At 48.8% G+C, this 24,986-nt stretch overlaps 1 protein-coding gene across 3 annotated transcripts in view; it reads left to right on the top strand.

The window, feature by feature from the left end:
• The window catches only part of STX2 (syntaxin 2), a 32,135-nt gene extending 8,495 nt beyond the window's left edge, over positions 1-23,640 (top strand). Inside the window, exons 2-11 of one of the 3 annotated variants that reach the window (XM_059139370.1) lie at positions 538-612; positions 4,359-4,458; positions 10,844-10,918; positions 12,242-12,315; positions 12,906-13,014; positions 14,637-14,710; positions 14,815-14,952; positions 16,978-17,088; positions 20,972-21,194; positions 21,538-23,640. In XM_059139370.1, the coding sequence (XP_058995353.1) occupies positions 538-612; positions 4,359-4,458; positions 10,844-10,918; positions 12,242-12,315; positions 12,906-13,014; positions 14,637-14,710; positions 14,815-14,952; positions 16,978-17,088; positions 20,972-21,019 (804 nt within the window). In that variant the 3' untranslated portion in view covers positions 21,020-21,194; positions 21,538-23,640. Of the gene's footprint in view, positions 1-537; positions 613-4,358; positions 4,459-10,843; positions 10,919-11,879; positions 12,035-12,241; positions 12,316-12,905; positions 13,015-14,636; positions 14,711-14,814; positions 14,953-16,977; positions 17,089-20,971; positions 21,195-21,537 lie in introns of those variants that run through there. The other 2 variants (XM_059139369.1, XM_059139371.1) reach the window with 2 other exon arrangements.
• The last annotated feature ends 1,346 nt before the right edge of the window (positions 23,641-24,986 follow it).

The following is a 24,986-nucleotide window of genomic DNA, read 5'->3' as shown; positions in this document are numbered from 1 at the left end:
GTTGCTGGTGTAGCATCCCCAGCTCTTTCCAGTGGTCCGGACAGTGCTTTCCTTCTTCCTAGTAAGCGTTTCCTTATTAGAGTGCCACTGAGTGTTTGTGGGCGCCCCTGGGAGTCACTCACGTAGGGAACAATGAGGACCGCCGGCTGCTACAGGTGCAAGTTCCTTGAAAACTGTGTGCTTTAGAAAAGTTAGCCTGTGCTGTCAGCATTTTTCATCTTTATAGAAAATATGCGGTATGAGGGGTTCGCTTCTTGAGGATAAAACCTGTGGTGTCATGTTGACTTCCGTGGTGCACGAGCAGCTCCTCGTCGCCAAGTTCTGGGAAGCCCTGCCATTGCTTCCAGGAGGTGGCCGTGCTGCCCCCAGGGCTGTCCGCTGCCTCCGCCCTGCCCCACCAGCCAGTCCTCAGTCTGTCGCAGACAGCGCGGGCTTGTTAGACCTCGCGCTCCAGCGGGTCGCTTTTCTCTTTGACCTTGTGGGCCTACATGAACATCTCTAAAATCTGAATTTTCCTTTTTATATTTTCCATCTTAGTGTAGAAAAGATGACGATGGGGACACAAGTGTTGTTGTTGAAAAGGATCATTTCATGGATGATTTCTTCCACCAGGTAAGAGCCATTCGATGAAGCCCAGCTAGACTTTCTTCTTTAGACACAGTTAGTGTAACTGTGTGTGTGTGAAATTTGAAATAATACTAAATGTAACATTTGCAAAAGTTGTTTCTGTTGACGTAGGTTCCCTAGAATTTTTCATGCCCTGTACATACCTGGTTGTATTGAGCCATTCTTCCTGGTAAGAGGTTTGGGGAGGGGCTGCCAGGAGTGGTGGTTTGCAGCTGTGGAGCCCCAGGTCCCCTGTCCTCCCCAAGGAGGAGCTCTACACTCCCGCCTTGGGTGGCGCTTCTCTCAGTGTGGAGCTGGGGCCAGGAGATAGCTCCTCTAGCTAGGCTGCCTCTGGGAGACTTGCCACGCCCTGTGGTAGGCCTGTGTCTCACAGGTCCTCACTCCAGGACCGCTGGTGCTCTCCAGACTGAGGGCCCCCTCATCCTTAGAGAATGGCATGCCAGTCCTGGGGGCAGGGGTGCCCCTTGGCTGACACGCGCACAGGATGCTACTTCTCTTGTTTATCCTGGAACAGCAGTGGGTCCCCGGATGATGACCGTATGTGTCCAAGAGCTCATAACTCAGAAATATTTCTGAGATCATTGAATGCATCTTCAGTTCCTCTTCTGAAAAGTGTAATGTGTGAACAGGCATATAACTGTGGGAACACTGCTGTCCGTCAGCTTGGCCTTTCTCCGAGGTGTCTGCCTGGCCCAGCAGCCTGGGACTATGTTCGCTGGGGCTGACCGCGACCCTTGTCTGCTCTCACGGGCTTGCTGCAGGACCTTTCCTCTCCCTCGTAGCTCCTCAAGGCTGGTTCTGGGCTTAAACCTAAGTCATATTTGACCAAATTTTCCATGATTTCACGTTTTTGAATTTGAGTCACAGAACAAATATTTTGACTTTGTTAAACATGAAGAAACATGTCCATTATCATTATTTAATGATAAAAACTGCCCTTTCATGGTTTGCTGTGGTTGTGTAAACCTGGTCTAATAGTGTCATTGACTCTTGAATGTACGGACAGTCTGAACGGGCCTATAAATGTGCAGATTTGATTTAAAAAAAGGTAATATATTGTGGTGCTTATGTGGCTCACTCAGTGAAGTGTCTGCCTTTGGCTCAGGTCCTGATCCCAGGGTCCTGGGATCGCGTCCCGCATCGGGCTCTCTGCTCAGCGGAGAGCCTGCTTCTCCCTCTGCCTCTGCTCCTGCTCACACGCATGCTCTTATGCTCGTTCTCTCTCAAATAAATATGAATAAAGTCCTAAAAGTGTACTGTTTTAATACAAATATATGAAAAGTTAGCAGTTTTGAGAGTTTGCTGAATACTTGGGATTAGCGTAGCCATGGGGTTTCCGGTATTTATGATGTTAGCTCCTGATTGTACCTAGTGGGAAAAGCATGAAAGTCATTGTTTGATACAGGGACTCACTTCAAAGTGCGAAGCAGTTACGATATTGCATGTCCTGGTTTCCCTTTGGAAATGAGACCTTCTGTATTGTCTTGACTTTACCTACTCTGTGAAAATTTTTTTTTTTTTATATTTTACCCCCTTTATCTGCTTAATTCTTCCATGCCAATTCCTTGTGAAAATGTAGTTCTTAAAGACTCTCCTGGTGTTAATGAAATGTTGCTGTTATGTCTGACGGAAGACTCGTATATCGCAGACCTGGCTCTTGGTTTCTGGGAACGATGTGCTGACCCAGCTTGGCTGTGGCACCCCAGAAGTGTGAGAATGGTGTGTGGGCTCGGGGGCAGCAGAACCCAGTGCAAGTCAGACTCTCACTTGTTAAATAGTTGTTTCATTTCACAGTTAAGCTTTGTGGAGTGACTTCTTACACATATAGACAACGATATTGTTAATACAAACTTGTTTTTAGAGAACGGCATTCAGATCTTAAACATCATACAGAACATTGTAAAAGATAGGATTTCGCACCTGGCTGGTATTTGGTGAAGGACTTGGGATGGTGCCCTACTGGGTGGCCAGTGAACATCCCCTTTGTGAAGGTGATTTGTTTTTTTTGTTTTCTTTTAAATTTATTTGTTTTTTTTTAATTTTTATTTTTTATAAACATATATTTTTATCCCCAGGGGTACAGGTCTGTGAATCACCAGGTTTACACACTTCACAGCACTCACCAAAGCACATACCCTCCCCAATGTCCATAATTCCACCCCCTTCTCCCAACCTCCCTCCCTATGAAGGTGATTTGTAAGGGACAGAAAGAGACCCCACGCCGTGTCCCTCCTGGCTGTCGGTGGGAGTGGGCACCACCGTGACTGCGGTGCTGCCCCCTGGCACTGTGCAGGGAGCATCACAGCCTCCTTTCCTTTCTGGGCTACACTAGGGCCGCTGTTGGAGAGGCTGAGGGGGTGTCTACTGCAGAACTCTGTAGGGGGCCAAACGGTGTTTTTTCTCCTGATGACTGTAGTTTCCGGCAGAAACGGCACTTTGAGGGCCGCTGGTGGGGCTGCCTGCCTGTTGCACTGAACCCAGAGCATCGCCGCATGTGTTTACATCTTCATGAACTAGCAGATGTTTAAAAGAATCAGCTTTTATTTTATTAATTGTTTTCATGCACGAAGTCCATAAAGTCCTACAGAAATTATGTGTGGCTGGAAATCACCTCCAGGCCCCGCAGTATGGCCGTTCACCCTTCTCGGGAGGCAGCGTTCTGTGTTACCCTCTCTTCCAACACTTGGATTTTTCAGATGTGCTTTGCAGCTGGGCCCTGGGGCCTCTGGGGAAGCCAAGACCCTTTCACGGAGTCCATGTGGTCAAGACCGTCTTTATAGCGATTCGAAGTCCTCCTTTCCTCTTATTCTCTCATGAGTGTGTGCGTGGACTTAGTCTCTCTCCGCTGCTGTCACAAATTAGCACAGCCCAGTGGCTTCCCTCACATGCATTCATCATCAAGCGGTCCCGGCCGGACCTGAAACGAGCCTGCCAGCGGGGCTGGCTTCTTCCGGAGGCTCTAGGGAAGAGGCTGCTCAAGTTGGCACACCTTCGTCTTCTAGATTTGACCCTCCGCCTCCTTTTTTTGAGGAGTCCTGTGGCTGCTTGGGGGCGACTCAGACAGTCCAGGATAATTTCCCATCTTAGACTCTCGGCCCCATCTGCAGAGTCCCCTGTAAGGGGACACTCACGGGACTGGGATGTGGGCTACTGCCACAACATGCAGTGGTTTTGTAATTACTGTTCTAAAACGAGTCAGTAAACATTTAAGCTATTTTTCCGGTGTGCTACTAATTATGGATGCGTGGATCCATTGGGATAAATCTCGCCGGTGAGTACCTTACATTTTGAAATAAGCGTTGACTAGTTGAGATCATGAGAGGTGAAAACGTGACTATGAAGGCTTGGCCCTGTCGACCACAAATACCTCCCCACACGGAGGCGTGGCTGCCTCCTCCTCTGCTGCTCGGAGCGCTGGGCGCGTGGCCGTGTGCCTCCAGTGACTGGCACCTGTGCAGACGCTTGGCTGTTGATCATTGAGGTCTTTCCCACCTGGTAGTTCTGTTAGTGAATGTTAGTTGATATCGCCTTAGTCATGGGAGTATGGATCTTAACACAGTAATTTTCTTTATCTTTAAAATAAATAATTATCAATGTGAGAATTGAAAAAGGCTGGTATTTCTTGATGTGATTGTTATCTTCCTTCCTTTTTCCTTCCCTTTCTAGGTAATAGGAAGGGGTAGCAAGTTGGAATTGGCCACAACAGTGACGGCTGTTTTTATCTGTCCTAGGTTGAGGAGATCAGGAACAGTACAGCTAAAATAGCTCAGTACGTTGAAGAAGTAAAGAAAAACCACAGCATCATACTTTCTGCACCAAACCCAGAAGGAAGTAAGTCACTGGCTTTAAAAACTGTTCCCCCCTCTCTCTCACTGCCTGTGAACCAGGCCTCAGCCCTGACTGCACGCGCGGTGGCGCAGGGAACTTGTCCGGATCCTGGAAGTTGGCAGGCCACCCCTCCATTCGGACGCACTTTCTCTCCCTCTGCTCTTCTCCCTGCTCACGCTCACTCTCTCTAAGAGAAAGTAGATCTTTAAACAGAAGAAAGTTAATAAGAGACTGAGTTGGAAAGCAGCATTTGTTAGGGCAGGTTTACGGGTGATCTTAAGTGTTCAGGAAAGGCTTTTTTGTATGGAGTATGCTGTTCTGGATGTCTGTTAAGTAATGATTTTAAGTTAACCCGGAATGAGGACCTTGGTAATTATAAGGGAGTGTTTGCTTGATCTGGAGAGATAAATCCTGAAAACTTTAAAGGTACAATGGATGGGGCACCTGGGTGCTTCAGTTGGTTAAGCATCTGCTGTTGGCTCAGGTCATGATCCCGGGGTCCTGAGATCGAGCCCTGCATCGGACTGCCTGCTCAGCTGGGGGTCTGCTGCCCTCTCTACCTCTGCTGCTCCCCCTGCTTGTGTGTGTGCTCTCTCTATCTGACAAATAAATAAGATCTTAAAAAAAATAAAGGTAAGATGGATTGGGATAAGCCAGAGATTGTGACTTGAAATCCATCCATCATTTTGGGGAAGAAGTGGTATTTTTACAATATTATATCTTTTAATCCATAAAAGGGTCTGTCCCTCTACAATTTTCATTTCTTTGATCTCGCTCAGTTGTGCTCACAGGGTGTGGTGTAGGGACCGCACACAGCCTGCACTGTTTCTTACGAGGTGGCTAGTGTGAACAGTGTGACCATACCTGCCGCAGGTTGTGTTCGCTGTTTGTTTCTGCATCTAGAAGTACGGTGGGTTCTTAGACGTTGACCATTAGCTCGCCTAATTACCTATTAATGCGGTTAATTTCTGTGTAGATTGTATTGGGTTGGCTCTGCGCCCAGTCATGTGATCTGCAAATAATGACGCTTTTCCCTGTCTTTGTGCGATTTTTAGTGGACTTACTTCTGTGACCTCTGATACGGGGTTAAGTATCCAATACGGGGTTAAGTGGAAGTGGTGGTCCCCTCTTGTTCTCAACCTCGGAGGAAAGCTCAAAGCAACTTTTTGTTAGAGAATTATTTGGTATATAGCCTTACGTTGACAAGATAAAGATATTACACAGAAAATGAATACGTTCTTAATTTTTTTTTTTTAAAGATTTCATTTATTTATTCGACAGACAAAGATCACAAGTAGAGAGGCAGGCAGAGAGAGAGAGAGATCACAAGTAGGCAGAGAGGCAGGCAGAGGGACGGGAAAGCAGGCTCCCGGCCAAGCAGAGAGCCTGATGAGGGGCTCGATCCCAGGACCCTGAGATCATGACCTGAGCCGAAGGCAGTGGCTTTAACCCACTGAGCCACCCAGGAACCCCAGCATGTTCTTAATTTTAAGATTTTGCATGTCTCGTAAAATAATTATTTGACCCTCACTAGGTGCCTTACCTTATGGTTTAGAAGGCCGTTTCCCGAATGTCATCACTAGCCTGTGAAACAGGAGCTATGGCACCTCGTCATGCCAGATCCCCTCATGGGAAGTTGATGTCCTCAGTAATAAAGACCCTGACCAGTGTGGCATAAATAAGTCCTGTTTACCTTACTATTGTGTTCCACACACTTATTTTCCCACAGAACTTTTTATGTAACATCTATTAATATCTTGATTCTTGGGGAAAATTGAATTTGAATATTAGCATTTTTTTTTCCTTTTTCTTTTGGATAATTTACCTCCAAAGAACTTACGTGGATAACACTACCCTTTGAATGCAAGCAGAGCTCTTTTTTTTTTTTTTTTAAGATTTTATTTATTTATTTGATAAGCAGAGATCACAAGTAGGCAGAGAGGCAGGTAGAGAGAGGGTGGGGGAAGCAGACTCTCCGCTGAGCAGAGAGCCTGATGCGGGGCTCAATCCTAGGACCCTGGGATCATGACCTGAGCCGAAGGCAGTGGCTTTAACCCACTGAGCCGCCCGGGCGCCCCACAGGCAGAACTCTTAATGCTTCCCAGTAGTCCCTACTGGGCTCTGAATAAAACTATCGCTCTGGTCTTTTGTCTGTTTCATGACAGAGTGTGAACCAAAATGTGGGAGGCACTGTCCTAGTGCCTACTTAGTTGACCCTTGAAAAGAGAAATAAGTTCATGTTCTGTGGAACTGGGAGAGGGGAGCCTGGGGCGATGCACAGGCTGCTGGCCCCTGGCAGGCGGGGGTGCCTCGGCGCTCTCCCTGCCTGGCTCCCGGGTGGGATACACGATGGGTGGACGGGCTGCCCAGGCCCACCTGGCCGCACCCTGGTGTCCCGTTCCTGGGTCTGTTCCTGCTGGATCAAGGGATTGGCACCATTAGACATGTTCTCCACAGTTTCAGTGTGAACATTTTCAAGTCGACGGGAAGGTTGCAGTGATGGTCCGTGGGCCTCAGCGGTTGTCCACATTGGCCACGCTGACCTGTGTGTGTGTGCCTGTACGGACACACAGTGTACGTGCTGTCGCATGCGATACGTGTGTTCCGTGTGTGCTGTTATTCGTGCTGACTCCTTTCAGAGTGACCTTTTTGGGGTGCTCCGAAGGACACTCTTGCTCGCTGGCACTATTCATCTGGCAGGGGACAGTCACGCCAACTCAGTGCTGTTGCCTGACGGGCAGCCCTGTTCCCACCCCAAGCCTGGTCCCGTGTCACCCTCTGTAGCCAGCCGTTCCCTCCCTCCAGGGCGGGGCCAGACGCATGTGCGCAGAAAGCTGGGGATTAAGGCCTTCACAACCAGAGGAGGGTCTCATGCTGCACTGGGCCTTTCATCATGGGGGCGTCCCTCCCACTGCCACGAACAGACAGACGCTCTCTGTGCCCTTGCAGCCATGTTGCTTGCGTGAACAGAGCTCCCTGATTTGCCTTAATTCGTGGCTGTGAGATCGCTCTCCCCGCCACTTTCTTTCTTTCTTTCTTTTTAAAAAGATTTTATGTATTTATTTGACAAAGATCACAAGTAGGCGGAGAGGCAGGCAGAGAGAGAGGGGGATGCAGGCTCCCTGCCGAGCAGAGAGCCCGATTCAGGGCTCAATCCCAGGACCCTGGGATCATGACCTGAGCCGAAGGCAGAGGCTTTAACCCATGGAGCCACCCAGGCATCCCTCCCTGCCACTTTCTGATGATCTTCCCATAGCCGTGTGCCTAATGTGTATCTCTCGTCTTTTATACGTACAGTATTATGGGGTTTGTCACTTTTCCAGTCTGGTCATTTTTGATCTCTACGTGCTTGTAGGCTGTTACCGAGCATTACTGACATATTGGGGTAGACATTCACAATCATGTTTGTTTTTCATTTTTCTTGCTTGTTCTCCGTTACTTCTCTCTCTTTTCAGGCTTTCTTTTGGCTTAGGTTTTAAGAATTTTATCCCCTCCACTGCTAGCTTGTTTATGAGTCCTATTTTCTGTTGTTGCAGTGCTGTCCTCTGCAGTACAGCGTGCATTCTTGACTTAAGGTCCAATAGGAATCTGTGTTTTTACTACTTCCAGACACAGGGACCTCAGAAACTTTAACCACATCTGTTCATGCACATGTCATCGTATATACGTGATGCGTAAAAGTAATGTAAACGTTTGTACCATGAATGCCCGTTCGGATCCCCCCACGTGCATACCCCTACCAGTGCTCCTTATTTTTTCTTGAGTCTCACAACTTCCATCTGAGATCGTTTCTTTCTAAAAAGCACTCTTAGGGGGCGCCTGGGTGGCTCAGTTGTTAAGTGTCTGCCTTTGGCTCAGGTCATGATCTCAGGGTCCTGGGACTGAATTCCGCATCGGGCTGTCTGCTCAGCCTGCATCTCCCTCTCCCACCCTCCCACTTGTGTTCCCTCTCTTGCTGTTTCTCTCTGTCAAATAAATAAAAATAAAAAATCTTGGGATGCCTGGGTGGCTCAGTTGGTTAAGCAGCTGCCTTCAGCTCAGGTCATGATCCCAGCATCCTGGGATCGAGTCCCACATCGGGCTCCTTGCTCTGCAAGGAGCCTGCTTCTCCCTCTGACTCTGCCTGCCACTCTGTCTGCTTGTGCTTGTGCTCACTCTACCTCTCTCTCTGACAAATAAATAAATAAAAATAAAATCTTTAAAAAAAAAAAAAATAAAAATAAAAAATCTTTTTTTTTTTTTTTTAAAGATTTTATTTATTTATTTGACAGACAGAGATCACAAGTAGGCAGAGAGGCAGAGAGAGAGAGAGAGAAGAGGAAACAGGCTCCCCGCTGAGCAGAGAGCCCGATGCAGGACTCGATCCCAGGACCCCGAGATCATGACCTGAGCCGAAGGCAGCGGCTTAACCCACTGAGCCACCCAGGCGCCCAAAAATAAAAAATCTTTAATAAAAAAAAAAAAAGCACTCTTTGTTACTGCTTTTAGTAGGGAACATGCAGTTATCTGCAATTTTCCAACTATAATCTTGTTCATTAAGTGGTGAAAGTAATTTTCTTTGACCATCTTGAAGATTCTTAAGTAATCTCTACAGTGCCTTTTTTTTTTTTTAAGTCAGCTGTTGAATTGTAGCTTTTAAGACACTTGGTCTTTGGTCTTTGGTTTAGCAATTTTGCCCTGCTGTTTCTGGATGCGGTTTTCTCTTGTTGGCGCTGCTTTTCCTGAGTTAGCCTCCTGGGCCCCTGGGTCTGCACCTATGGCCGCCCAGGCCACTTTGTCCTCATGATCTGTCCCTGGTCCGTTTCCTGCCTTCCATCTTTGGGAGACCTGCAGTCTGTGTGGTCAGGGCCTTTTCCCTGTGCCCGTGATTCCCTACCCCCATTCTGTTCTCCCCCCGTCTCACCATCCTGCTGGGGAGTCTGTCTGCGGTTCATCTGCAGACCTCTCTTTACCCGTTGAGGGATTTCTGGGTGAGATATTTTCAGTCCTGGAATTTCACTTCGTTCCTTTCTGACAAAATTCCTAATCTTGCATTTCACCCCTTTGGATGTAATGATCCCACCGTATCTGACGAGCCACTCCCTGGTGCTCCTGGCGTCTGTGTGCCTCCACTGTGGTTCTTTGTGTGCCTGGCTCTTTGGGATTGGGCCCCGCGTTTTGTGCATAAAAGCTTGTGGCTGTAATTTGAGTCCTCCTTTTCTAGAAGATGATTTTTAAACATTTCTGACAGACGGCCAGGGGCAGCAGCAGTTCTGGGTGTAGTTTGGGAGGCTTAGATGAGCTGCGACACGGTCCCTCCTCCGGAGCTTTGCAGCTCTCCCCTCCTCTCCCCTGCCTCCAGCTTCAGGCCGCTCCAGTCGCTGGCTCCCCCTCCGGGTGTCTTCCTGGATCTCCTTACCTGCCTTGTTAGCTTTAAATACCTTCAAGCAGATCAAAACACATTTTGTCCAGCTTTCCTGATGGTTCTTAGCAGGAGTGTTTCTCGTGCCACATCCTTTCCTCAGTGGTTTGAAATGCCACCTTTGCCACAGATAAGCTTATGGCTCTTCTCTGTCCCTTGAACGGATCAGATCTGGCCACGCCTCTTCCATTTCCCTCACAAACACCTGAGCCCCTGCCTGCCTGTGTGAGCGGCAAGTCTGGGATCCGTCCTGGAACAGCCCAGGGCTTTCGTATCCAGAGTGGGGTGCTCCTGGGGAGTACCAGCTGGGGGCGGGGCTCTGACCCACCTGAAGCTCCAGGCTCCATTCTCAGTTACAAAGGCTTTGGTGCCCCCCCTCCCCCAGCGCGGCTCGTAGCTGTTCCCCAAGTCTGCCATGCCGTGTCCTCAGCTGGGCTGCACACCTGCACATGTTCTGCCCCGAGTGCATTTTCCTGTCGACTCCTGCACTGCTCTCCCTCTCCAGACACAGGGGCTGTGTCTGGGGGCTTAGCCTTCCCAGTGCAGGGACAGCCACTTCCGTGAGGAACCTGCTTCAATCAGGCAGGGATGAGCACAAAGGAAATCAAACACATGGGAGAACTCCTTTCCAGAATATGGTTAAATTTCTGCTTCCTTCCTTAGGTCTAGGTGTTAGCAACAGAGTCAGTTTCAGCAGTTAATTGCTATCACCCAGTTCTTCCCAAATGTTCACCCAGTTCCTCCCTCACAGTCACCTGCGGGCTGGTTAGGTCGGATTGCAGGCTGCAGGTCCCACCTTGAGTCGGTCTGAGTGGGGCCCAGGAATGTGCATTTCTACCAGGACCCCACCTAGTGCTGAGGCTCCTTGGTCTGGGAGTCCCACTTTGAGACCCAAACACTTAAATATTTACCAGGAATGTTGTTCCATTTAAGTTAATTGTGTATTATAGCTTAGATGTCCCCCCATTTTTTTTTTTAATTTTAAAGAAATAAAAGAAGAACTTGAAGATCTGAACAAAGAAATCAAGAAAACTGCGAACAAAATCCGAGCCAAGTTGAAGTGTGAGTTTACAGCTTTGGCTGCATGTAATGGGTGATGGGGACATGTGGGTAATCTGTGTTTCCTTTATAATCGCTGATTCTTGACATTTTTACAAGTCGGAAGTGTGAGCGCTTTAATTTGTATGAACTTGGGGTAGTGGCCTTTGCATTATTCATTGTTCTAGAATTCTTAGCTGCTGGCTCTAAGGACTGCACACAGGGAGCTAAAGCTAACAGTGTTAATCTGCAAATTCAGGATAGAACAACTTGAATTCATCAAGGTTAATTAAACATTTGCTTATAAATTGTTAATCTCTCATTGAGGCCTATTTTTATGACATTTTTTGCTGAATTACAGGTATTTCAGAAGGTGAGTAGCCTTCCATACGAATCTCTAGTTCTTAAATAGTTTCTTAACTTTGTAGGAGTTTAGCTTGTGGTTCTCGGGTTCAGCTCCAAGAGGTGGTTTCTGAGAGGTTTGGGCATAAACAGGGCTGCCAGGAAGACATTTTGTATCTGTTACAAAGGAGCATTCAAACCCAGGAAATCTTCACAGATCAGAAAGAACTTTTGTTGGCACATTGTAGACAGGTTGGGGCAGGGAGATGACTGTCCCCAGCCTGTGGCCACACCCTTCAGCTCTGCACCCGTAGGGCTCCACCTGCCCTGGTGGCTTCATCAGCACATATGTCAGTGTATTGAAAACCAGAAGGATTTTCACCCCCAAATACAACCATGTGCCATGATCATATATCCACACAGGATATATATATCCATCCCAGGATGCTGGGATCATGACCTGAGCCAAAGGCAGAAGCATAATGACTGAGCCACCCAGGCGCCCCAAAACACATTTTTTAGGAAATATCCCATCAGAATTTACGCTTCCCCAGTGTTCTTTGAGTTTCTTTTTACAGTGTGCTTGAACTGGGTTCCAGATGAGGGCCATACCCTGTGATTGGTGGCGTGTCACTTAAAGTTTTTAAAACTCAGACTCTCCTTCCATCTTCCTCTCTTTTTTCTTTTGGTTGGAGAAACCAGGACATTTGTCCATCAGAGTTTCCATGCTTCAGGGTTTGAAAGCTCTGTATCTCCTGTAGACGGATGGTTAAGTTCTCCAAACTCCATCAGAGTCAGGTGATTTCTTTTGCTTGTTTTTCTTTTAAATGTTAAGATAGAATAAGTGGTTTTATTTGGTGGTATTACCACTGACGGATGATCATTATTAAGACCCATACATCTATGAGGAATTGGAAAGATAAGAAAGAAAAGCAGCTAGAAGTTTGGCTTGAGAAACTTCTGTGTTTCAGTTTGAGAGGTGACTCTTTCCCTGTCTGTCTCCAGCGATTGAGCACAGTGTCAATCAGGATGAGAGCGGGAGCCGGGCTTTGGTGGATCTTCGCATCCGGAGAACCCAGGTTTGCCTGTCGGCCTCACCCAAATGGCAGCAATGTGTAGAATAGGTCTCTTTACTGCTTTCAGATTTGAAGTCGTTCATCTTTATGTCCATTAATCCTTACAACATCTCTGCATACAAGGGGGTGATCTACAGATGACCTCCTTATTATGAAGGAAAAGGGTATTCTGTCCCATCAGCAGGGTTCTGCTCTGAAGAATAGTATTATCTGAATTATCTGAGTCCCTGGAGGGTGGGGGGTCGGGTCCACACCTTCTAAAGGTTTGTGGTGTGGACGGTGGTGTCCAGGCTGCTAGCTTCTGCTTGACGAGGGGGTGCCCGGTGTGCAGGCCCGGCCGCGTCCAGTGAGGCGGGAACCGTGGGTGAGTTGGAGTCCCAGCATCCACGTCCATGCAGTGGGGGTCCCAGAGGGTCCGGGCTGGTGGCGCACGGGAAGCTGTTGGTATGGGTTCTGTCCTAGAGTTGGCTGGTCCTCTCACTTTCTGTCTGAAGGACTCTCATGACAGCTTTAGTTTTCCTGGTGTCATATTTTGTATGTCACTTTCAGCAGAAGAAATGGTCGTTATGTATTAATTTCTTCTGTGTTAATAGCATTCCGTACTATCTCGGAAATTTGTGGAAGTTATGACAGAATATAATGAGGCACAGACTCTATTCCGGGAGCGGAGCAAAGGACGGATACAACGTCAGCTAGAAATAAGTGAGTAGAGGAAAATGCTATTTTTGTTAAAAACATATTATTTTTAATGTCTGACATCAAAGTACTCTAATTCAGAAGAGTTATTCCATCTCTATTTTTGTCAATATTGCAAAACCTAAAACCTTTTCATGGCTTCCTGTTCATTGAATCACCAGAACTTTTTCTTTATTTACATCCTTTGGAAAAATCCTTGGTGAGTGGACTTTAAATTATTTTCTAATCAGCTTTACTTTTAGAGTGTTAATCAGATTTGGAAAACTTCCAGCCGTTATCTCCCCAAGTACTTTTCTGTTGCCCCCAACCTTCTGTGCCCCATCTGGGGAGACAGTCTCAGAGGGCCTCACAGGGCTGTGTGTCTGGCAAGCAAGTGCAGGCGGCCCTTTGCTCCAGCCTACCTTGCAAGGATCCGTGCATTGCCATCAGCCTGCGATGGTGGGGCTCCGGTTTTCCTCCGGGCAGAAGGCACCTTGCTGACCACTTAAAGGTCAGTCAGCTGTGCCTGCTCCCCGTTAGAGAAGACCACCTCCTCATCTGTGGCGTGAGCTCATGATGGGTGCAGCGGCCACCAGGGCTGTGGGCTTTGTGCACCTTCTCAGGGACTTGGGGAGCCCAGGATAGCCACGAGTGTGAACTTTGTCAAACAGCATTTCATCGTATTTAGAGACTCAGTTATATCCCATGCCAGTGATGTGCAGAGTGTACAGGTCAGTGGCTCTAGTGGGTCACAAATCCAGTTGCCTAACATCTTCGCTCCAAAGATGTGCACCTACTTCCGTCACTCCTCAGCCCTCTTCCCCTAAGCCCTAGGCAGCTACCAACCTCTACCAACTGGCTCGTTTTGGACACTTCATATACGTGCAGTCTCACAATATGTGCCCTTTTATGACTGGCCTCTTCCACTTAAAACAGATTTTTTGAGATGCAGCCATCTGCGGCCTGCTGGCTCAGGTGCCATCGTGCAGATGGGCCACGCTGTGTCTCTCTGGGGCCCTGATGATGGATGTTTGGGTCATTTCCTGATGATAATATGGATAATGCTGTTGTCAACTTTCTCTTTAAATGAGATTTTCATTATTATGATGTTCATTTAATTTTGTCTTTCATGGCCCAAATTGAAAAAAAAAGAATTATCAGTTGCGTGTTTTCGAAAACCTGTGGATGTATTTCTTAGCATTAATACATTTAACTCAAGGAAAAAATACCATCAACTAACACATAGCGAGTATTAAAGCCCCTGCTTCTAATTGTTCAGTCTTTATTTGTGATCTTCTAGTCTATGCTGATAGCACACCCTTTATCTGTGAGCCAGAGGTAAACTTTTAGAAACACGTGTGTTTCCAGATACATATGACGTCCTCCTTAGAGTTGTTTCTCATTCTTACTAAAGTTAGATTTCATGATTCATTCCAGTTATGAGGTTCTTCTGAGAGTTTTCCAATTTTTCCTGTTTTTTAGTCTTAGGTCAGTTTCTCTCAACATTAACACTCATTTAACAAGATACATTTGAAAGGTCTGAAAAGCCTTTAAAAACGTAAACTCGAGTGGTAGTTGGTGACATATGGCTGAGAGGGTCGTTTACAAATGTGGGGGCGTCCTGAGTGGGGTTTGTGTTCGTCTTGCAGCTGGAAGAGCCACGACGGATGACGAGCTGGAGGAGATGCTGGAGAGCGGGAGCCCTTCGGTCTTCACGGCGGACGTGAGCGCCCGGGAGGCCACGCGCCTACACGCGTCTGCCTGTGCCTCACTCCCGAAGCGGCCCTGAGTTCATCAGTATTTCTCTTTTGTGTTTGTTTTTCAAAGATCATATCAGATTCTCAAATTACTAGACAAGCGCTCAATGAAATTGAGTCTCGTCACAAGGACATCATGAAGCTGGAGACCAGCATCCGGGAGCTGCACGAGATGTTCACGGACATGGCCATGTTCGTGGAGACCCAGGTAACTGCACACAGCTCCCTGTCTCCCACACGGACAGCAGGCATCTGTGGAATCTCCTAGCAGAGTCCTGCGTGGCTGAGAAAGCCAGAGCTGTGGGTCCAGTCTCAAAAGTCAGAAGAGGCTTGCAGCATTACTGTGAGGTAGGAATGCTGGCGACCGCTTCAGCTTGCAACAGAGAGGGACTGGCTTCGTACTTGAAGTCTGTGTGTGCACAGGACAGCCGGCGAAGCAGACCCGGGCAGACTTTGGTTCAGGAGGATTTTTAGTGAGACGTACAAATATTGAGCTGGAATTGTGAATGAAGAGGGAGATACAAAGTCTTATGTGTGTACATACCCATCTGTGTAAGCATAATCCAGTAGCACGCACGCATGCCCGTGTGTGTACATGGCATGAATGCAGCTCTGCACAACAGTGTTCACAGAAGGAAAGAGATCTACCAAGTAAGGTAACATGGGACTGTATGGATTTAGTTTTCTTCTCTAAAAACCATGTATTTCTCAAGTGTTCTACAAGGAGCACGTATTAGCATGTAAGGGGAAGAAACGTTTAAAAGAATAAGCCCTAAATTTAGGGTACTGTCTGTGACACACACAGAAGCCTGTGTGCACGGCATGGTGGTCTAATTCTTGGTTTGTCCAGGACACAGGTAAGGAGGGCAGGCCACCCCAGGGAAGAGGGTGGAAGGAGTGTAGACAGTTCCTTACAAAATGTAAAATCCAGTGTCAAATACAGGCTAGTGTGTTCTGACTCCTGGGACCTGAATCAGGCCCTCCCTGATGTTTCCAGTATGGAGGGAGGCCTGTACGCGGCTGCTCGTTGATTCAGGGGATAGAATTCTGGTGACACCCATTACCGTGGGAGGGTCCATGTCACCCATCTTCGGTAGATCGCGTCCTCATGCCTTTGAAGGCTGGTTTCGGGGTCTGCTCTGGCAGGAGCAGTCTGGTGAGAGGTTTCGAACCTGACCAGCTTATATTCTGGATTATGTGAGGGGTGACAGGAAGTCCATCCTTGTATGGGATTCATTCTCCATGTGTGTCCCTGACCTTTGGAAGAACACTGTTTATTTTTGAGGACGTTTATCATAAAACATGGAAAGCTCAGGTACTGTGTGATTGGCAGGAAAACCCAACAGCCCCGGGGAGGGGCGTTGGGGGTGGGTCGTGGGCTCACTCTTGTTTAGCTTGGGTGGGGCCCTTGCCTTCCCACACCAGAAGTTTCTGCCAGCTTCCTGTCTTCAGGGAGGATTCTGCAGTAAGGACACTACACTGTTTCTGTAATCACGGAAGGTTTCAGAGCACCTTCGACTATGATGGTTCTGCAGCAGATGTGTTGCATCAAGGTCCGTTAAGAAAGGGCTGTGTTCTCACCTTTGTGTCATGGTCTCCTTGTAGAAGAGTGTTAGTAACACTATGTCGGCTCCTCGAGCTCAGACTATGTGTGTAGTCAGAGATGCTAGTGAGCGTGGGAGGTAATGGTCGTCCTTTTCCACTGCTGCCGGCGTTGCTGCAGGTTGTCTGCCATGGACGGAGAGCAGGTACCGACCCCTCTCCCCTCGCTCCTCCCTGCGCTCGCCTCGCCCCACACACTTCCTCAAGCTCATCAGCCTAGTGTCACACATACACTGCTCTTGGTTTTCTGGTGTTCTAAGGAGACCATGGCAGTGTGCCACTCATTCAAACCATGTCATTATACATCGCGTGTGGGCGCGCGTCAGGAAGGCGCTGGGCTGCGTGCACACAAGAGCACATCTCAGAGTGTCCTTGACGTGCCTTTCATCACCCTCAGCCTTGCTGCCCACCCCCTCATCTGTGCTCATTCTTTTTAAAACATAAATTCTGATCATTTTGTATTGGCATGTGTACAGTGGTTTCATCTGTCTGTAAACCTGGAAAACATTCGGTGTCTATTACGTGCACATTACGTCCCCGTGAAGCCTTTGTCTGTGCTCCGTGGCTGTTGTAAGATATGCGCTCAGGTGTTTCAGGGGTGTCCTCTGAGCCTGGAACTTTCTGTCTTAAGGGCGAAATGATCAACAACATAGAAAAGAACGTGATGAACGCCACAGACTACGTGGAGCGCGCGAAAGAGGAGACGAAGAGAGCCGTGAGGTACCGCAGCAGAGCCAGACGGGTGAGTCTGCCTCCTCGGACTTCGAGTGCACGCTTCTGTTGTGCTGGCTTTGAGGGTGGTATGTGGAGGTAGCCCTCCTTAAAAGGGATTCCAGGAAATAAATGATTCCTTAAATTTTTATTTCACTCTCAAATGGAAGTGATTCTGTTTGCTAGACGGTGAAGGTTGTGTAGGGAAATGTGTTGACCATGGGCCTCTGTGTTCTGCAGCCCCACGTTTCTCCAGAGACCTCTGTGTCTTGGGCGGTGTCTGGAGGGGGTGTAAATACAATGGGACCAGAATTCTAGAAGCTGTCAGTCACACATGTTGTGCTGCGAACCCTTGATTCCTCCCTCGGGCTACTTGCTGATTCTCTGGTTTGGAGGAAGAAGAGCGTTGCTGAGGCTGGACTGTGGTTCTGTAGCCGCTGCCGTTCAGGCTCTGTGAAGGGGTTGTCCGTACCCAAATCCTGCGTGAGTTGTAAGCAAAGCTCTTCCAAGAAAACAGCGACACGGTGGAATTAAATTCTAACTCAGGAAGAAGAAAGCTTTCTCCAGGTTTCTCAGGTGTCCTTGCCAGCTGTTCTTCCTGTCCTTGTCCCCCGTGTGGGGAGGGCCACACAAAGTCCCCACTGCTGCCTCCTGTCCCGGGAGAGGGCTGTGCGACTTCACGGTGCCTTTCTGGTTGGGGGTTTCCATGCGCTGCCCACAGAATGCAGACAAGAAAGGAAGGGCTGGGGTCTGTGCGCAGAGGCCACGGTGCTCACTGTTCGCGGGCCGCAGCTCTGGGCCCCTCTGGGCTCTCCTTGCAGCCTGCATCTCCTGGGGCCTATCTGAGCATGCTCTTGTCCTTGAAGCATGACATCAGTCTGTGTCACCACTCTTTAAAATACTCCTGCGTGAAGGAGGTGGTACAGTCCATATGTGAGTTCTTAGTCTGCTTCCAGGCACACTGTGGACTAGTCTGACAAGGTCATTAGCCAAGGGCCGGTCCCTTCCTTTGCCTAACCAGCATAGCAGTGCAGTGAGAATTTTCATGAAAAGTTGGTTTTACAAAGACAGCAGGCCTCCTGTTAAGTACAGACTCTGCCGCTGAGGAGGCCTCCCTGTCTGGTGTCAGCTACTGTCCGGTACTGTCCCCACCTCTCCGGTGACACAGCTGACCCCTGACGTCACACAGCTTGTCCACACTGCTCACTCTGTTCCCAGACGCCCCACTGCCGCATCTGCTCAGACCTCAAGGCCTGCGGGCGCAGCCGGCCTCCGGATGCTGTGCTTTCTGGGGTGGTGCAGGGGCAGCGGAGGGTCCCCCGCTGACAGCAAACAAACATGGAACAACAGGGCAGGGCTCATTCTGGAGCTCTGGCTGCTGGAACAGGGGTTGGGGCCTCCCTCATCCCTGGCACTGATGGAACCTGATAGCCCGAGTTCTAGAACCGTTTATCTCCAAACAGCCTCACCTCGTGCAACTAAATACCACGCTTTTAAAGAACTAAAAGCTGTCAAACTATCAGGTGTCCTGTAACTTGGATTTTAAAGCAGCTTCCTGGGGATGGTTCTACTGTCAGAATGATGTCTTCTAACGTGGTCCCAGGAGAGCACCGTAATGTAATTGACTTGCTCTTCTTTGACAGAAACAGTGGATGATTGTAGCCGTGTCAGTGCCCTGGTTTCCGTAAATGCTCTGATTATCGGTTTATCAGTCGTCAGATGCCCACGCGGATCATGTCCGTGTGTGTACCCCCACTGGCACGGCAGAGAGGAACTGACTGCTCGTCCATGCAGTAACTGTCCTTATCAGCTATGCGGCTTGCCCAGTCCTGCCAGCCGTCTGCGGGGAGGCCTTCTTACGTGGCCCGTGTGCAGGTGTGGCAGGGGTCCCCTTCCTGCCTGCGGGGCACCCGCAGCCCAGAGGCACTTGCTCAGTGAACGGGCACTTCCTGCGTTCATGGACCTTTCCAGGTTTCAGCTTTGGGAATAATTGCAACAACTGAAAGTTGCTTTGTGAGGTTTCCCCACTGCGGGGGTTCCCGGGGGCTGGGGGGTAGTGGGAGTGGGGTCTCCAGGGACGTCCTTCATGTGCGCCCGCTGCTGGTGCTTTCCCCATGCCCCCTCGCTGAAGCAAAGGCCATCGGGTCAGCCCGCCTGCTCGTGAAGGGTCCTGAGTAGAACATATGGTTCTACTTCATGGTGATGGAGGTCCCTAGATTTCTGTTTGCCTTGTTTACTGCTCTCCAAGCTTCAGTACATTTTGTGTTTTCACTCCGGTCTCTGGTACACCTGGGGCCCTCCTCCCTGAGGGGGCGCTTGGCTGGCATGTGGCTGGTGGGCTGCGGTGTCCCGGGCCGGTTGGCTGCCTCCTCCCGAGGGCCGCAATGCAGCGCCCGGAAGCGGGGTGATGGTGGGTGGTCCCGGGGAGCCCCTTCTCTGGCTGGGAGGGCAACTGCAGACACGGGATGGACATCAAGTGGAGAGGAGGCCCGCGCTGACGTCGGGGCTGGGGGTCCCAAGCCCGCGTTATCCACGTGCCCCAGGATCACACGGGATGTGGTTTCAGAAGAGGCTCTGGCCACAGAGCTGGTCGTAGGTCATTCTTCAGAAGGAAGGAGGCTTAGCACTCTGTATTGAGACATTTATGTGATCTTCACGATGCTGTCCTGTTAGCTCTGCTGGAGCTAACACGGTGTCTGTGATTTTCTTTGCTAATATAATTGCATTTAAAAATATTTTTATAATTACTTTAAAAATATATATTTTCTTAGTTTTTTCCGTTGGTTGTAATATGGTTGTTTGAACATGGTTACGCTAAAGGTTAAAATTAATGTTTAGGTTGGACTTAGAGATGCTGTTTGGTCATGTTATTGGGTAAAAGCAGACTTTTCAGTGTGATTTTTGGAGGAGCAGTGGGCTTATTGTGGGCCTTGGGCCCAGTTTACTCTAGTGTCTTCAAATGTGTATACAGAACAGTCCTCATTAATAAAAACACCCCAGAGTGCGTGTCAACAATTACTTTTATACAAATGCAGTAGTTGATGTCTATAATTATACTTCTGAAAATTTATGTTTTCAGCAGAGCCCTCCGGGGGGCCAGGCACCAGACTGTAGGCACTTTGTGGAAGTAACACTGCAGCACGGGGGGGGGGGGGGGGGCACTTGATTCCTGGTCCAGGGACACAGGCAGAGAGTGCCTGGCCCATGGTTTGTGTCTATGAGTTGGGAAAGCCAGGCCTAGAACTCAGGACAGGATTGGCGCCCTGGGTGTACTCTGCCCACTGAGAGAAGGCCCACATGTGGTTTGTGCTGTTGGCGGGGTGTTAGACAAGAATGGTTGTTCCATCTGGAGCACAGGAGTTCAGCTATCATGGAATTTGGAGGAGCGCCACCTCGAGCCGGTGGGAAAGGAAGGACAGGTGCGCAGAGCCAGCCCCGGGGTACAGAAAGTCCAAGCTCACGTGCAGGGTGGCCGGGTCTCCCAGGGGCCCCAGGTGGTGGCAGTAGGTGCTGGAGCTGAAGGGTGCCCGCTGATGGGAAGGAAGAAGGGACCAGAGGGCAGAGGAAAGGCTGTCATCAGATCATTGTGCTGAGCAGAGTTCACAGGCGTATGGTGGGATGTGGCTGGGGCTGCAGTCCTCATGCCAGGAACATGGGGACCTGAAGGTGGCACTCCCTGCCCTCGGAGTGACTGAACGTTTCCTGTGGGCCTGGCATGAAGTGTGGACAGAGCTGCTACAGGCCGGTGCTGGCTCAGAGCCATGCCCTCTTCATAGGCGTGTTTCTTAGGCGCCGGTGTGGCCTGTGTGTGCGAGCTGGCGGTACAGGTGATGAGTCTGCCGTCCACAAAGGGAACCCAGAGTCATGCAGGACCAGGTGCCTTTAGTCTTGTGACTTCCTATCTTCTCCCCCAGATGAGTCCCCTGGATGAGACCAGATGCCCTAAGCCAAGGGCGGGCTAGCTTCCAGCTGTGCAGGAATGCTTGTTAGCTGAGAACAAAGCTGGCTGTGCTCATAGCCCGGCCTCTGTGCTGCAGATGAGGTGGAAGGGTCAGCAGCTTCCAGTTTCTCACGCATGTGCACACACCTCAGTGTGAAAACATGGGGAGGTCAGAGGTTGGCAAACGAGAGATTCAGGTAAGGTTTGGAGATGTGCAGTGCGTCCAGGAATAAGTTTGTTGTTTCCGTCTAACCACTAGGGAGTGTTCGTTAAGAACCCGCACGGTGCCGAGTAGACATTGCCTTTCCCTCCAGGAGCATATGTCGTTGTAACAACAACCGTTTTAGCTACATCCCCTTAATTTAATAGACATGTGTGTAGCTCAGAGCTTCGCCCCTGGAGCTTTCCTTCCGCACTCCGTCCTTTTCTGTGACCTGTGGGACTCGTATTTTAAACTCTTTCATATTTTGTTAAATGACATTAGTGATTTCTTTCTTTTGATACTTTGCAAATTAATTAATGTTTTTCTTTATCTTGCAGAAAATGATGTTCATTATTATTTGTGTAATTGTTTTGCTTGTGATCCTTGGAATTGTCCTAGCAACAACATTGTCATAGCAACCATGTCCCGAGAGCCACTCTCCTCGGAGTCAGACCACACCTGCAGCAAGTCCGCCGCCTCCTGTTCCATGACTGAGCCCCAGATGCTGCGACCTGTGGCGCTGGGTGCTGACCGTTTCTTAGTGAAGGAGAGGGCATATCTCAACAGGATGCATCATTCAGGGAAAGTCTGAGTGGGATAGGTGTGACGAGTTACCCCGAACAGCCCTGGACTCTGAACAGCACATCACAACAATGTAACAATGTGAAACTTTCTTCAGTGGCCTTAAAATAAGGAATTATTGAAAATTTCAATTTTTTTTATATTTCAGTGTTAAAAATACATGTGAAGTTTAATTAGGAATACTTTGTGTTAGGAAGCTAGTAGATTTGAGGTCTGAGCTTTCCTTCTCCACCCCTCCCAGCTAACCCTCTAATTAAGAGATGTTTTTGTACTGTGTTTAATTTGTGTTTGTTTGTTGTTTGCAACAAAAATGTTTATCATCACAGCTGTTTTGTAAGATATCTATAACTTTTAATGTTTATAAATTGTTTAATATATTAACATTTTAATTCGCTCCATTTTTATATATTTAATATCGCCTTTTGAAAGAACGTTCACGACATCGTCAGAGCCGCCTTTACAACCGTTGTTTGCCTTCAGCAAAGTCCACGTCGGGTGCCAAGGCCCTGAAATGCCTTTAAGTGCCTTCTGTTGGTAGCGATGTGTAGGGCGCCAGTGCCCTTGACACCCTCCAGGACAGTCCCCGTTACTGTGCTCGTCTCCAAGGCTCGACATAATAAATCAGTTCCTGCACTGTGAAAGCCCACGGCCTCTTGCTTGTTCATTAGAAATAAATCTTATGAGTCCCTGTTTACATTCCTAAGGCCTGAGCTTAGGATGCTGAGAAGACCAGGATTCAGTACTTCCTAAACTCGTGGAAATTATTTCCAGACGTTAATTCTTCTAGATGTAAACTGTTGTATGGAATCCTCAAATGCTCTTGTTAAGTACTTACTACTCTGCTGAACTATAGAAGTGAATTACCAGCGTTTACAGGGATCGCTCATTAAAGATTTTTATTGCTTATTCATGTTGTTTAGTATAATAATACGGTTGTTTTTTTGACTTGTAAAGTGTACGCGGTCTCACTAGTGAGCGGACTTCTGGAAGGTAGCAGCTAGGCAAACTGTAAATGAACGTGAAGGATGGTCACAATGTCGCTAACTCTGGTGATGGCCGTCTGTGACCGTGTCAGCATGTCTGTATTCTGACGTTGGGCTGGAAGCAGATGGAGATGTTCTTGGTTCCACACAGTAAGTGTGAATGATGCTGAGCGATTTGGAACTGTGTTCTTTGTGTCCTACAATTATGAATCCCACTCGTTCCTAATTTATGCATGCGGTGGCTTAGCTTACACTCAGATCTGAATGCATTTGCATTTGCTGGCTGATCACTGCTGCGTTCTTGGAATTACGAGAGGAACCTTCTGGCCATCACGTGTTTTTAAGAGTCTTGAAACCGCCGGTCAGTGGAGTGTGCTCACTGCTGTGTGCCTACATCAAGACTCGCCTTGAGGGATATTTAAATACTTAGCGATCATGCTTGTATTCATATAGCTTTTGGGCACCTGTTTGTATAATTATGTCCGTGTGTCCATCTGTGTCGTCATGGTTCTGGTTCTGCTCATTCAGGTCATCCTCCCTCCTCTGAAGGCCTGACTGAATGTGTGCTGCTGTCATCAAAGTTACAGAAGTGCCTTTTGATTTCTGTTTAGATAAATAATCCAGTTAGTTATCACATAGCACGTCTGTATGTGTAAGCCTCAAGCACCTGTTTGAGATGGGATTTTTAAAAATATATTTACAGATTCACTTGTTACTTTTTATCATTTTTCCAAATATTTTATGTTTACATTAAAAAAAAAAAAACTGCCAGAGAACTGAAAACAAATTTACTTTTAGTCTTGTCACTTCTGGAAAGATTTTTGGGGACATACTTTATTGCATATCCATTAATAAATTGTTCTCCTGAGAAAACTACTCTTACCTCTGTGGCCATTATTATATATCATAATGTGAGTTAATGGTGTTAGGGGTTTTGATAGGTTTGGGTTATTTGTGTCATTATTACAAGCCTCTGTGACTCGTGTCTCAGGGCCCGTCTTTCTTGCTGCTCACAACAAATGCTAATTCAGGGAACTTAGGGTACATGTCAGAGTTACTGACTTCCAGTGCTTACGTCCATTCGACAGTCTCCTTTGTTAACGGGTGGGCGGGGATGTCCTTGTGCCCCCCCCCCCCCCCCGTGCTCTGAGCTGTTTATCCTCTTTCTTTCTTTCTTTTTTTAATTTTATTTATTTGTCAGAGAGAGAGCACAAGTAGGCAAGAGTGGCAGGCAGAGGCAGAGAGAGAAGCAGGCTCCCCACTGAGCAAGGAGCCTGACGGGGGACTTGATCCAAGGACTCTAGGATCACAACCCGAGCCAAAGGCAGCACTGAGCCACTCAGGCGTCCCTATCCTCTATTTCTTAATCCTCTTTCAGAATTTTTCTGTTTTTCTTTAAAGGATCTTATTTATTTATTTGACAGACATCACAAGTAGGCAGAGAGGCAGGCAGAGAAGGAGAGGGGAAGCAGGCCAGGACCCTGAGATCATGACCTGAGCCGAAGGCAGAGGCTTTAACCCACTGAGCCACTCAGGCGCCCCCAGAATTTTTAAGTGGGATAGTGGAATTTCCTAAATTCAGAACCCTTCAATTATTATTTTTTTAAAAGGTGTTATTTATTTGGTGGAGATACAGCGAGAGAGGGAGCTCAAGCAGGGGGAGTGGGAGAGGGAGAAGCGGGCTTGCCCCTGAGCAGGGAGCCGGATGCGGGGCTCGATCCCAGGACGTTGGGATCATGACCCGAGCGGACGGCAGACGCTGAACGACTGAGCCACGCAGGCGCCCCTCAGCCCTTCAATTCCAAGCACACTGGAGAGTGACATTCACCCCCGCATTGGGGGAAGCTCGGGCTCTCCGTGCCGGGAGGGCGGGTGTGGAGCCCGCTCCCACCGTCGCTCCGTGTCCTGATGCCCCGCACAGCGGGTCTGCGCTCGAGCTGCCGCCGCGACAGGCACGCGCCGGAGGTCAGCGCCAAGTTCCTACTTTTCACGCGTACTTTGGACGATTGTTAGTCTGAGCCCTCGCGAGCCCCGGAACCCGCGCGTCCGACGGCAGGGAGCGGCCAAGACGCAGGCACAAGGCCCCAGCGGGCGGCGGCCGGTGGGGCAGGGGCGGCGCCCGCCCGGGCCTGGAGGGGCCGCAGCCCAGCACCTCAGGAGCCTGCGAACTGGCGGACGCCCCACCCCCCCTCCTCCGCCCTCGCCCCAAGCGCGGGAGCCTG

This window comes from Mustela lutreola, chromosome 11 (genome assembly GCF_030435805.1).
Source record: "Mustela lutreola isolate mMusLut2 chromosome 11, mMusLut2.pri, whole genome shotgun sequence".
Lineage (NCBI taxonomy): Eukaryota > Metazoa > Chordata > Mammalia > Carnivora > Mustelidae > Mustela > Mustela lutreola.
The sequence above is the reverse complement of the archived record's forward strand: the minus strand, read 5'-3'. Positions and strand labels throughout refer to the sequence as shown.